Genomic DNA, 14,244 nt, shown 5'->3' with positions numbered 1-14,244 from the left:
TTATCGCTTTATGGTACGTGTGTGTGTGTCTAAGGGGCGCCCTCATACAGTAGGTTTAAGTCAGCATTGTTCTGTTTAGTCTGACACACACACACACACACACACACACACACGCTTTTAAAATAAACAGTACTATGCCAGCTTTAAACCTCTGTAGTGATCCCTTTGCTACTGAAGATGGTTTCCAAATCAACCATCTGAAGCTTGATTCTTGATGACCTTGACCAAAATATTGACTTGAGGGCGGGCTGGAGGGGGGAGAGGAACACAGCTCTAACTAAAACCCCAAACCCAAACAGTTAGCGGGGTTTTTTTTAAGGGTTTAATTGCCAACTAAACTGTTTTTCTTTTCTCTTAAACCCGTCAGTCAGTTTTATTAACAGTATATGTTAAAATTACAACAATATATTCGCCTACTTACTGTACTGGATAAGAATCAATTATGTGCGATTGTTTTGTACGCGGAAAAAGAACTGTAAATGTGGTGTGTGTGTGTGTGTGTGTGTGTGTGTGTGTGTGTGTGTGTGTGTGTGTGTGTGTGTGTGTGTCTAACTCCTTAAACATGAACTAATAAACCCTTTTCTCTCTCATTACAACCTTTTTTTGGTTGATGCCTTATAATTGGAGTTAACCTTTGACCTGTGATGGTATGTTAACAGTCACCACACCCTCACAACTCTGTCTTCCTTCATTAGTTAGCCCTACCCTTGGGACACCTATGGAAAACAAAGTCACTTTACTGAAGAAAAAACTGGGAAATTTTTTTTTTTCTTCGTCAACTAGAACCTTTTTGAGATGGGATTCACCACACGTGTTGACCTCTAGACACATGTTGTATAAACACTGCCTATTCATGTAAGGTATTGATTTGTTCTCGTAACTTTGTCTCAGTAATTATGTTCACTTCATGTGTTCACGGGGTATTTGTCTTGGTTTTTTCTTTGTCAACACGACTCACACTGCACTTAGGTCCCTTTTCCCCTTTTCACTCGATTTTCTTTTCACAAAACTCGACAGGTTCAACATTTCTCGTACATATCAGGTCCACGACAGGTCCAGCACCGATATTTAAACCTCGGGTCTTTTAACAGGTCCAAGACTGACTCATGAACATCAGGTCCATAGCAGGTTCAACACATGGTAATATCCGAGTCATCAGGTTACAGGTGTACTGATAACAGCTCAGGTGTAAAGTGGAGGTACCAAGTCCTAAATAGTGCCACCATCAGGTAGCCTGAAGGTGTTGTCACGCACAATACAGTTAACCTGGACGTGTTGTCACAAGTCCTATTGGTAAACTGGAGATGTTGTCACAGAACGAAGATATAACCTGGGATTGTTGTCACAGGTAGTGTGGAGGTAAACTGTGGAGGTGGTGTCACAGGCCGCACAGATGACCTGGAGGGTGTTGTCACAGGTCAGATGAAGGTCACTGGCTCCAATAAAAGGCAGGCTCGGGTCAATCGAGCCCCAGTACAGGTTTCACATCCATCATAAGGGGCTTAGAGGTGGGTAGGTGCTGGGCGGTGGAGACGTGGGCGTGCATGGGCGGCATGGGCGGGACGGGCGTGACCGTAGGGGCGTGGTACTGGACACTCTCCAGTTTCTCCTTCTGCAGTAGTTCATCTCTCTTCTTCATCTGTTTCCTCTCCTTAGCTCGTCGATTCTGGAACCATATTTTCACCTGTGGAGGATTGGAGATTAGTTACTGCTGAGTCATGTTAGTTATGACGGGGTAATAATTGAAACAGTTTATTTAGCCGGGAAAATACGGCTACAGAGTGAACAATAACAATAATATTGACATGGTTGATCCAAGTGGGGGCCCTGGAACCTCGAATGTGAAAGTGGGTCCCGTAGGTATGACATGAATAGTGTGGGTATATATCGCATTGTATACGAAGCCTCCGGTACACAAGAGGGTTAAGTTAATCATGTAAATATAGAATTGTTACATAATTGCACTGAGATTTTAACCTTAACTAGATGTTGTTTTTTCATTCTTAGACAAGCCTGGAGGGAAGAGGGGGGAGGAGGAGGGAAGCGGGAAGGGAAGGGGGGGGGAAGGAAATGGCGTAAAATCCTATATGAAAATCCGACATCAAAGGTTTTATTGTTTATAATCCGTCTCGGAACACAAGCGATCCAGGGTTCGTATCTCTCATCTATATACTTACCTTGATTTTCCCTCCTTAGTGGGGATCATAATTACAGGTAAGAGTCTCAGTGTAATTGTTACGCCATTTTGAATACACTCGTTGTGGTTTTGTGGTTTAGGTTTATTGTTTGTTTGTTTGTTTAGGAGAAAAATACGACGTGGGAACTACTGAGAATTTGTCTATGAATCATCATTATTTCTCATCACTCGACAGGTATATATTGTCGTGTCTGTTATCATAATTATCATCGCAGTATTAGTTATCTTAATCACACAGGATAACATTTTTTTGGTAATTACTAATCCAGGGATAATTTGCTCCTCTTTTAATATCGTTTGGTTCAATGGTTAATCCGATAATTTATTATTATTTTTTAGGATTATCTCATGATGTGGAAAATTTAATTCTGTTTGTGGTGTTTAGTTATCCATAAGTTAACCTCACCTAACAAGTGAATGTTTTAAATATTTTATCCTGGTGTTTTTTATCGTATTTTTTTGTGAGTTTTGGAATCATTGTGTTTTAGTGTGCGTTTTTTTCCGTGGGTTTTTGTTGTGTGTTTTTTCTGTGAGGTTTGTGTCATCGACCCCCATATGGGTGTAAAGAGAATGAGTTTTTTTCTGTTTTTCTGTTGACAGTATGTATGATGTAACTGATGACGTCATGAGTGTGTGGATTATCTCTGGTGTATAATGAGATTACATACACACATACAGATGGAAGGGGTGACGTACACACACACACACACACGTACATATAGGTGGAGAGGGGGGTGACGTAAACACACACACACACACACACACAGGTGGAAGGGGTGACACAGGTGAAGGGATGACTCACCTGTCTTTCAGAGAGGCCCAACATGGATGCCAGTTCAGACTTTCTCCTGATGGTTATGTACCGAGAGTAGTGGAACTCCTTCTCTAACTCGAGGCGCTGGTGGTCACTGTACACCACCCGGTACTTGTCCTTGGTCCTCGTCTTCCCTGTAAAGTGGAGGTGGATAAGTGGTGGAGGTGGTTAAGTGGTGCAAGTGGAGGTGGATAAGATGGTGCAAGTGGAGGTGGATAAGTGGTGCAAGTGGAGGTGGTTAAGTGGTGCAAATGGAGGTGGTTAAGTGGTGCAAGTGCAGGTGGATAAGTGGTGCAAGTGGAGGTGGATAAGACGTGCAAATGGAGGTGGTGGTTTAAGTGGTGCCCTTCCTCTATACCTGTACACCTGTTTAGCTGACCCAGGTTGTGATACATCAATTAACAACATGCGGTTATATAGGGATGTTATTTACGCTAGCTTGGGTATAGTATGGTGATGCCCCTTCTACCATAACCCAAGCAGTCAGTACCCCGTTCTCTACCCAGGCACTTGGCTACCTATTAATGGCAAGAAAATTATTGAAAACGGTAGAAAACAAAAACCTAACCTAAATCCAACTTAACCTAACGTAACGTAACCTAACCTAAATCCAACTTAACCTAACGTAACCTAATCTAAATCCAACTTAACCTAACTGTAACGTAACCTAACCTAAATCCAACTTAACCTAACGTAACGTAACCTAACCTAAATCCAACTTAACCTAACGTAACCTAATCTAAATCCAACTTAACCTAACTGTAACGTAACCTAACCTAAATCCAACTTAACCTAACGTAACGTAACCTAGAGTTTAAGCGGAAATTACATATTTTTTTTATCTTACTTAGCTTTGCTCTGTATGATAACACACACTAATCGCTGGAGGTTGAGGGAGAGGTATTATATATTTTGCTGGAGATAACTAAGGCTTATTACACACACACACACACACACACACACACACACACACACACCAGTCCTCTCTATGATATTACTTCGGGCATCTCTCTCTCTCTCTCTCTCTCACACGTAAACTAATCCACATACAACTATACAAGAAGAGCCACCTGTGTGTGTGTGTGTGTGTGTGTGTGTGTGTGTGTGTGTGTGTGTGTGTGTGTGTGTGTGACTGAAGATTAACACAAAAATGATCAAATCTTTTTAGTTATCTTGCTTCACCTAAAGATCATGCACTCTATGATTACGTGTGACGGAACTCTATAAGCCATGCACAGGGAGATAGAACCATGATATCAAGACGTCTTAGAAACACAAGATACACATCAACTCTCGTTATATTCCCTCAAGATGACAGATACCGGAAAAACCCAACTGTTAATACGTGTCTAGATAAAGTGATACCTCTCTATTTAACGGACTGTGGCGAGGAAATTCCGGTATATAGAGGGTTCGTGGAGAGAGGAAATTCCGGTGTATGGAGGGTTCGTGGAGAGAGGAAATTCCGGTGTATGGAGGGTTCGTGGAGAGGAAATTCCTGTGTATGGAGGATTAGTTAGAAGTGAAATTTCCATCTTGATATGAAAGCTATGCTATCTGTCACGTCATCCAGCCATGCTATCTGTCAAGTCATCCAGCCATGCTATCTGTCAAGTCATCCAGCCATACCATTTGTCAAGTCATCCAACCATGCTATCTGTCGTCATCCAGCCATACTATCTGTCACGTCATCAGCCATGCTATGTCGTCATCCAGCCATGCTATCTGTTACGTCATCCAGCCATACTTTATCTGTCACGTCATCCAGCCATGCTATCTGTCAAGTCATCCAGCCATGCTATCTGTCAAGTCATCCAGCCATACCATTTGTCAAGTCATCCAACCAACCATGCCACCTGTCGATCATCCGTCAAATCATCTGTCAGTCGCCTGTCACACGATAAAGACGGAGTGTGATATATAGAGATAGCCAGAGCAGCGGTGTTGGTCTGTCTGTTAGTGTCAGTGGTGTGGATAGTGGGTGGGTGTGTGTGGATGGATGGCGGTTGGTGGGTGTTGATGGATGTGGTGGTGGGTGGAGAGAGAGAGAGATACGGTATATATACGTCTCTCTCTCTCTCTCTCTCAGTTGTACACCTGCACGTGATCATCGTATATTCGTTATCAATAGACCGACAGCGATAAGGTGATGATAGTGAGGTGTTAACACGCTTCCCGCCGCCCTCCTGCCACCCAGCCACCCAACCCGCCACCCACAACTACCCAACCTCCTACCCCATGCAGCACCCTCTTGCCACACCGTCCAACCTACACCACTCCTAACCACACCCACCACATTGCCACCCACAACATTGCCACCCATAACATTGCCACCCACAACATTGCCACCCATAACATTGCCACCCATAACATTACCACCCATAACATTGCCACCCACAGCATTGCCACCCACAGCATTGCCACCCAAAACATTGCCACCCACAACCACACAATATTAAGCAGTAAATTAAATGATATGATTTTTGTTTTCAATTGTAGAGGAAGTTTGACTCGTGTGTGTGTGTGTGTGTGTGTGTGTGTGTGTGTGTGTGTGTGTGTGTGTGTGTGTGTGTGTGTGTGTGTGTGTTCTCTCGTGACCACTAACAATTAATCACAGGTAGTTAGTGTAAGTCGATCGACCATAAACATCTGCCAGGAGAACTGTCGTCCCTCTCACCTGAAGATTAGTCACCCTTATGAGTCACCTGTCCTAACTCTACCTGGCGGACTTAGGTTAGGTTAAGTTAGGGTAATTTTGGTTAGGTCAGGTTGAAAGTAAATTTGATTTGATTTGGTTTGGTTAGGTTTGGTTAGGTTTAGGTTAGGTTCTGCTGTGTTAGGTTGGGTTATGGTAATTTGTATACCTGTAAATTTTCTTCACTACGATCAAGCAAAACGTGATCTAAGTTACTGTAGTTTCGTAGTTGTTTGAGTGAGACAGATGGATTCATTATCACCCTCCTGATTCACGTGAGACATTTGACTTAAAGGTGATTAGAAACACCTTGTTAACATTAGGTGCCCTCAATTTATTTCACCTGATGATTAATTATCCTGATTCTAACTTAACTTTAACATTAACCTAAGTAGATTGAAAGTAACCCTAATCTAATCAAATTTAACCTAAACTAACCTACTTTTAACCTGGCCTAACCAAAATTAACCTGTCCAAACCTGACTTAATCTAGCCTGACTTATTTTCTAATCTTAACCTAACGTTCATCAACACTCAACGTTCAAAAATATTCAACTTAACAATAAAAACTGTTAATTAGTCTCAGGTAACGTTCGTACGGTCTCAGTGTAACTATTGTCAGGGAAGAATTTATTTCAAGCAGAAACATTTCAACAAAAACTATTTCTCTCTGGTCAGCTGTCTTCGACCCCCCCTCCCCCTCTCCCCTCCCCTCTCCCCTAAAAAAACATCAGGTAGGAATGGAAACGGCCTAGAGCAATGACGACTCAGCAGCGTTCCCATTGGTCGACGAGGGACTACCGTGGACGCGGGTTGGTCAAAAGGCTTCATAATGGCCGGTGATTGGCTAAAAGGTGGCCAGGTGGGCGTGGATTGGTCACAAAGTAGTTCAGGTATTCTGCTATTGGTTAACTTGGCCGGTGTCGGACGCGGCTTTTATTACAGGCTGTCTGTGGGTGGGAGGGGATGGAGGGAGAGGTAAGGTGGAGGGGTAGAGGGAGGGGAAGGAGGGGAAGGAGGGAAGGGGGAAGGGAGAGGCAATAAAACTAACCGATCTCAGTTGCCTATTACGTATTTACTTCACTAATAATCACGCGAGATTCTAAGTCCTTCCCGTCCGTGTACGTTGTGTGCATTAACGTACAATTGTGTATATATATAACGCTTATTGAAGGACCTGGTGTGTTATCTAGATGGAGGAAAATATAAGAGGAAGATATTGGGGTCTTCCGTCCATCCTGGGAGGGAGGAGGTTGCCAGGTCACAGTGCTCCCAGCTTGGTGATGGTGGAGGACGAGGGAGAGAGAGAGAGAGAGAGAGCAAGGAAGATAAAGGGGGAGGGAGAGAGAGAGGAACAAGGGAGGGAGAGAGAGAAACAAGGGAGAGAGAGAGGAGTGAAAGTGGTTGAACACCTCCCTGCCTAACTTCAATCTTCGCCTAAAGGTTTAATTTATTCCCGTCATGAAACTCCGCCAAGAGAATAGATTTTTAGCAGAGGTAGAGAGTGTCTGTATACAGTTTAACAGGGAAGAGGCTGGTTAGGTTAGGCTAGATTATTGTAGATTATGATAGATTAGGTTAGGTTAAGTTAGATTAGATTAGTCGAGGTCCTTGATTTATCGGGTGAAATAAACTCGGATATCTAAAACTCTTCAGGTGTCCCAAAGAAATCCCTTTTAAAACTCCCATCAGGACATCAGGACATCATTCACGCATTGACTCGTTGTTGTGGATCAGGACACGGGGGTCGGTCGGGGTCCCGCGTGAAGAGTTTTTGCCTCCCAAGCTGTTTCCTGTGAGGCCAAGTGTTACCCACAAGGTCAGTGCTAGCCAGGATGTAGCGAGCAGTCAGGCGCCGTCGACAACAAGAGACGAAATTTTTATTGTGTGTTTTTAATCTTAATTGTAAAAAAAAATGGGGTTACCTGAAGATTAGACACCCGAGTTTGTTTGACCTGGTGGTTAATTAATTACACCTAACGCTAATTTAACCTAACATGACCTTATATAGAGTAACCTATTCTAAGCTAACCTATAGAATGGCCCAACCTAACCTAATTTAACCTATGGAATGACGTAACCTAACCAAACCACTATAGTGAGAGAGAAGATGAGATAAAGGATGGAAGAGAGAAGGTGAGAGATAAAGGATGGAAGAGAGAAGGTGAGAGATAAAGGATGGAAGAGAAGAAGGCAAGAGAGAAAAGACGCATAATATAAGATAACAATGAAAGATAAAAGGAAAGACAATTAATTTATCTGAACGTCCGGACATTTAACCAGATAGGATTAAGTTAAGGATCTATATTGTAGGTTAAAGGACACGTGCCAGTTATACCCCATGAGAATTATTTTTTGGGAGGGGTACTTTGGCCCCTTTACCCCACCGTGCTCCAATCCCACCTAACGACCACCCCTTAATTTCGTCTTTTATCAGTTAAGTCAGGTAGGTAGGTAATAGGTAGACAGGTAGGTAGGTACAGGTAGGTAGGTAATAGGTACAGGTAGGTAGGTAATAGGTACAGGTAGGTAGGTAATAGGTACAGGTAGGTAGGTAATAGGTACAGGTAGGTAGGTAATAGGTACAGATAGGTAGGTAGGTAGGTAGGTAGGTAAAAGGTACAGGTCGGTAGATAGGTAGATGGTATGTTAGATCAGCAGAAGAGGAGAAGTAGATGGTAGATTACTTGAAAGATACACACCATCACCACCATAACATATCACCATAACACAGCGCATTATCACCATCACAACACAGCACCATAACACGTCACATCATCACCACAACATACCACACCATTAAATACCATCTCCACTAAACCACTTTGCTATCCTACATATAATACCAGAAACTCACTATAATCACCTATCATGCCTTACGATATACATATAATCAATTATACGTGATATATAACTCCAAAAATATATAGTATAATGTATATAATGAGATGGGGAGGAGACAAGGACCCTAACAGTAATTATTGCAGTCATTATAATTCAACTCGCGTAGTAATATAATTATAGTTGAAAATTATAATGTTTGGTATAATTGATATTTTAGTGAGATTTTATAAGAAAAATATACTGAACATTTACGTCGGAGCAATTAAACGCACAGGTAACGGGTGCTATAAAGAAAATTATTATTTTTATTACTATTTGGACGTTTGGAAACTCCGGCGAAAATGTTAAATATTCGGTCAAAAATTTAAATATTGGGCAAAAATGTTAAATATTCGGTAAAAATGTTAAATTCCCAAGAAGATAATTTGATTCTCGAGAGATATTATAAATTCATTAAAAATATATACTGTACTGTAAATTCCAACAACGATAAGTAATAATAATAATAATAATGATAATAATGATAATGATAATAATAATAATAATAATAATAATAATAATAATAACACCCTGATCCCCTCCCTCACCTCCCTTTCCGAGGAACACATCAACGCAAGAGGGTCGGAGGGGGGTTAGGTTAGGTTAGGTTAGGAGGGGGAAGGGGTAGGGAGTCGGTTAGGTTAGGTTAGGAGGGGGAAAGGGTAGTTGTCTCAGTATACAGGCTCGCTGACGACACCACCAGAGCTACCAGGATACACTCACCAGCTCGCCAAGTGCCTCTGTCCGCCTCATCATTCATTGTACCTGTAAGGGGAACATTTAACCTGCGTCACGTGGCTGCACCTTGACGACTCTACTCTATTTTGGTTCTATTTTACTCTCAATCTACTTACCTACTTTGTCTATCGAGTCATTTGTCGATGTTTGTGTGTGTGTGTGTGTGGGTGGATGGGTGGGTGGGTGGATGGATGGGTGGGTGGGTGTGTGTTTTTAATTCCACAGTTTTGGGAATAGAGCTGAAAATTTGGTAGGGAGGTGCGGGAGGTAGCCTCTAGGGGAATGATCTTTACCCCCCCCCCCCCCATCCCAGACCCCACGCGGATCAAGTCAGGTAACACTATAGTTTTCATTCAATATCAAACAGTAAAAGAAAGCCGATTTTTTTTGAAGGGTGGAGGGGGAGGAGGAGGTGGGTTGGGTGGGATATGTGTAGTAGGAAAGGAAACAGAAATTTATGCTGGAAATTATACTCTTGACCTCTGTATTAACCTTAGGAACACCGTAAGGTCATAGTGTCTGATTAAATTTACCAACTCTCGCTTACCTTTCCATCGCTACCCTACACTTCATCCTCCTCCTCAAGATGAAGTTGTTTTCGTAAATAAATATAAATTAAACTTTACTCACTATACCAACGTTAGTAAATTATATAGAAAGTTTTGGTATTGTAAACTTGTTTCTTTTTTTAGTGGAGGAGAGGGAAGTTTATCTGAAGATTTATGGGGTGGAAAATAGTGTTATGAGTTGATGAAAACAAGCGGCGTGTGATCTTGTTTAGAGGCAGCGAGGCACACAGGGAGTCACACCACTTTGAGGGATGAAGGAGTGAGGTGTCTGGAAGCTGTAGTGATGACCAGAAGAGATGAATCGTCTGGGGAAGCAAGAGAGAGATAGCCCTCCACGGAGATGGCTGGAGGTACAAGGTCTTACCCCCCTCTCGGTTATATCACGTTAACACCTCTTGCAGCATTCGGCATAACAGCTGGCGATGCTGCCTGGGTCACGACGCTCCCGGAGGTATTGTTTACTTGTAGTCGTCAGAGTCAACACGCCCTGAGCCAGTCATGTTGTGGAGGGGGTGATGGGGGTGTCCAGTGTGGCCGTCACCCGCGACAACAGCAGGAGGTCTGACCCGCCAACACTTGCTAACACGTCCCTCCACCCGCCCCCTGGCTACTGCCGCTGTGTCCCGCGCTCACTCACTACAACATCACCCGAGGATTAGTCTGTCCCCCCTCACCGCCTCCCGACCCAATACATATCTTCGACGTCTCACTCTTCTCTCACAACAGATCTGAGGTGAAAAATTGTCTCAGTCAAGCCCGGGAGGATTACTGGCGTGATAACCATCTACAGGTAGAGGCCACGTCTCGACCCTCCTCTTGGCGCTGGCCTCGACCTCAGCTAGTACTCCAGACGACATGTTTGAAAACGTTGTTGACACCAGAACTCGAAGTAGCAATGCTAGAGCTGTGAGCTGGGCCACGACGTTACATATATTGGAGGTTTAAGTTTTAGGATGAAGGATGTCTAGACCTAATCCAGTAGAGGGAAGAGCGGCGTGGCTGTGTGTGTGTGGAGGAGGGTGCGGGGGCCTGGACACGGCGGTGGGTGTAGCTGTCACAACAAATGGGTGTGTTGGGGAGTGGACAGCGGGGCGTCCTTGTCCTCCTCGCTACCGTCGCGGCCACCACCCGCCCCCCACACACTGATACCATCACCCGCCCCCCACACTGATACCATCACCCGCCCCCACACACTGATACCACCACCCCCCCCACACACTGATACCACCACCCCCCCACACTGATACCACCACCCGCCCCCCACACACTGATACCATCACCCGCCGCGCACTTCACCCTCTTCTGTCGACGTAACGGACTCACTGGCCCTGCTCACATCATACAAGATCTCGTGTATTTGACAAATAGACGTCTTACGGGGTGGAGGTGACGCCGGGTGGTGCGGGATTACAGGCGTTAAGAGCGGCTCAGGTCACTCAAGCAGACCCCCGCCCCAAGAAGTCAGGCAAATACAAGTTGTTATTAAAGGTGAAGCTATCCAGCTTAATACCACTGTTATTATGAATTAAAAGCTTAAATATACGTCAAAAAAAAGCTTTCAAGACATCGGGTTTATTGATGATATTTTTAAAGACGTTTTTGTAATACTGTTAACAGCTTCGACCTGTAATATGAGGTTAACTGATACAGATATTTAACTTACTGATTACTGTACTATACTAGGGTAATTTTATCACTGAATCACCTGAAGAATACCCACCCTAGGTTATTTCACCTGAAGATTAACCACCCTTACGCTTATTTAACGATAACCTAACCTAGCGCTAATCAGCCCTAACGCTTACCTAACCTAACCTAACCTAACCTAACCAAGACGTTTATTACCTGGCGTTCAACTCGATGACTCATTACAAAAATATTCTCATATATCGTTCGTCAAATTCATGTGAGTAGTATTGATGTGGTTACTTGTAGCTGTGAAATATTAAATAATTGTCTTGAAAGGGTTAAACCAACGTCCTGAAAATGTTAACCCTTTGATGACTACTTAACCCTCTGACTATGATAAGTTAACCCTTTGATGACGATAACTTAACCCTTTGATGACGATAACAACCCTTTGATAATTTAATCCTTTGATAACTTAATCCTTTGTTAACTTAATCCTTTGATAATTTAACCCTTTGATAATTTAACCCTTTGATAATGTAATCCTTTGATAACTTAATCCTTTGTTAACTTAATCCTTTGATAACTTAATCCTTTGATTAATTTAACCCTTTGATGACCCTGACTTAACCCTTTGACCATCCTGACTTAACCCTTTGACGACAATGATTTAATCCATCGCCTTCAAAAGGTTAAACTATCGCATTATAAGGGTTAAACTATACTCCTCAAAGGGTTTAACCATCTTCCTCAGAGGGTTAAATTATCGTCCTCTCAGGGTTAAATAAGTAGTTTTTTCTTAAAATTAATAATAATAAACGTGGATGATTTTATATGTTCACAAAGTAAGATTTTTTGGGTGTGTTAACACGTGTTCAGTGTTCCTCTTGTCCAGTGCACATAATGTTCAGTGTTCCTCTTGTCCAGTGCACATAGTGTTCAGTGATCCTCTTGTCCAGTGCACATAGTGTTCAGTGTTCCTCTTGTCCAGTGCACATAGTGTTCAGTGTTCCTCTTGTCCAGTGCACATAGTGTTCAGTGTTCCTCTTGTCCAGTGCACATAGTGTTCAGTTAGTTTTTTGTAAGGGAAATATTTTTGATAAACACATCGAATTTATAGATATGGTTGTTTTAATTAATTTTAACTTCAATTATAAGAGAAAAATTAATAATAATAATATTAATATTAATAATAATAATATAATTAGCGATGTGACGATTTTTTTAGCGATGCACCGTCGATTATTTTAGCGACGTAGCGGCGAGCATTTTAGCGACGTCGCGGCGATCATTATAGCGACGTAGCGGCGATCATTGTAGCGACGTCGCGGCGAGCATGTTAGCGACGTTGCGGCGATCATTATAGCGACGTAGCGGCGATCATTTTAGCGATGTAGCGGCGATCATTGTAGCGATGCAGCGGCGATCTTTATAGGGACGTTTTAGCGATGTAGCGGCGATCATTTTAGCGATGTAGCGGCGATCATTTTAGCGATGTAGCGGCGATCATTATAGCGACGTCGCGGCGATCATTATAGCGACGTAGCGGCGATCATTATAGCGACGTCGCGGCGATCATTATAGCGACGTCGCGGCGATCATTATAGCGACGTAGCGGCGATCATTATAGCGACGTCGCGGCGATCATTTTAGCGATGTAGCGGCGATCATTTTAGCGATGTAGCGGCGATCATTTTAGCGATGTAGCGGCGATCATTTTAGCGATGTAGCGGCGATCATTTTAGCGATGTAGCGGCGATCATTATAGCGATGATCGCATAAGCGAAGTCGGTGCTGAAGAACGATCGCCGACTTAAGAACACTGGAGTAAGTAGCGCTGGGGGTAATATGTATACTCGTATGTTAGGTATTTTATGTATGCGTTACGTATGTATTATGTATATTTTATGTATATCTATTATAACACTCAACTGACGCAATAAACAATCCATTACGTTTATTTTTAACAAAATTTTTTTCCGACGTAGTTTAAGAATTCCCAAGATTCTTACGTTAAAAACCGGTTGGGGGATAAACCTTGTTTTTTCTCTTCGTAAATTAAACCTCAACTTGGTTTGTCTGACTGTCGATTTCATTCACTTGCTGTTGGGTCTCTGTGATGACCTAACCTAACCTAACCTAACCAAATAGTCCGTTGAATAGAGGTTTCACCGCATGATTCAGAATATATCATCCTTTGTAAATAATCGAATGACGTCATAACACAATACAATTACGTCATAACACACAAATAATAGAATGACGTTACACCACAATAGAATGACGTCATAACACAATACAATGACGTCATAACACACAAATAATAGAATGACGTCACAACACAATAGAATGACATCATAAATAATAAAATACAATAAGAAATAAATTAGAGAATACAGTTAAAAAATACACACACTAAACAGAAAGATAATAGGGCACAAGATACTGTATAATAAATCCGAACACAGGTATACACACTGATGTACAGGTAAAGGTGTGAGCAGACAGGCACGGGAGAGGTACCTCACAGCACAGGTAACCTCACTTAACCTCACTTGGACATTTCTCATATATCTGTGACCTCCCTGTGACCTTGACCCCCTCATTTGACCTTTTATCTTGGGTGGCCAATTAACCTGTGCTGAGAGGCGTAGGGTGGGGTTAGTATCATGTGAATCAGGTGTGAGTAATGAGATGATGATAGTTATGATGGTGGTAA

The 14,244-nt window shown here is 42.6% G+C and overlaps 1 protein-coding gene across 1 annotated transcript in view; it reads right to left on the bottom strand.

Moving 5' to 3' along the window:
• Window positions 1-259: 259 nt before the first annotated feature.
• LOC121862173 (homeobox protein CHOX-CAD-like) overlaps window positions 260-14,244 on the bottom strand; it is a 29,125-nt gene continuing 15,140 nt past the window's right edge. Inside the window, exons 3-4 of the mRNA XM_042360249.1 lie at window positions 3,000-3,145; window positions 260-1,684 (exon numbers count right to left, since the gene is read on the bottom strand). Of these exons, the coding sequence (XP_042216183.1) occupies window positions 1,460-1,684; window positions 3,000-3,145 (371 nt within the window). The 3' untranslated portion in view covers window positions 260-1,459. The remainder of the gene's footprint in view (window positions 1,685-2,999; window positions 3,146-14,244) is intronic.

The sequence above is a fragment of the Homarus americanus genome, unplaced genomic scaffold (genome assembly GCF_018991925.1).
Source record: "Homarus americanus isolate GMGI-L3 unplaced genomic scaffold, GMGI_Hamer_2.0 scaffold25013, whole genome shotgun sequence".
Classification (NCBI taxonomy): Eukaryota; Metazoa; Arthropoda; class Malacostraca; order Decapoda; family Nephropidae; genus Homarus; species Homarus americanus.
This window is presented reverse-complemented; position numbering and strand designations above follow the sequence as displayed.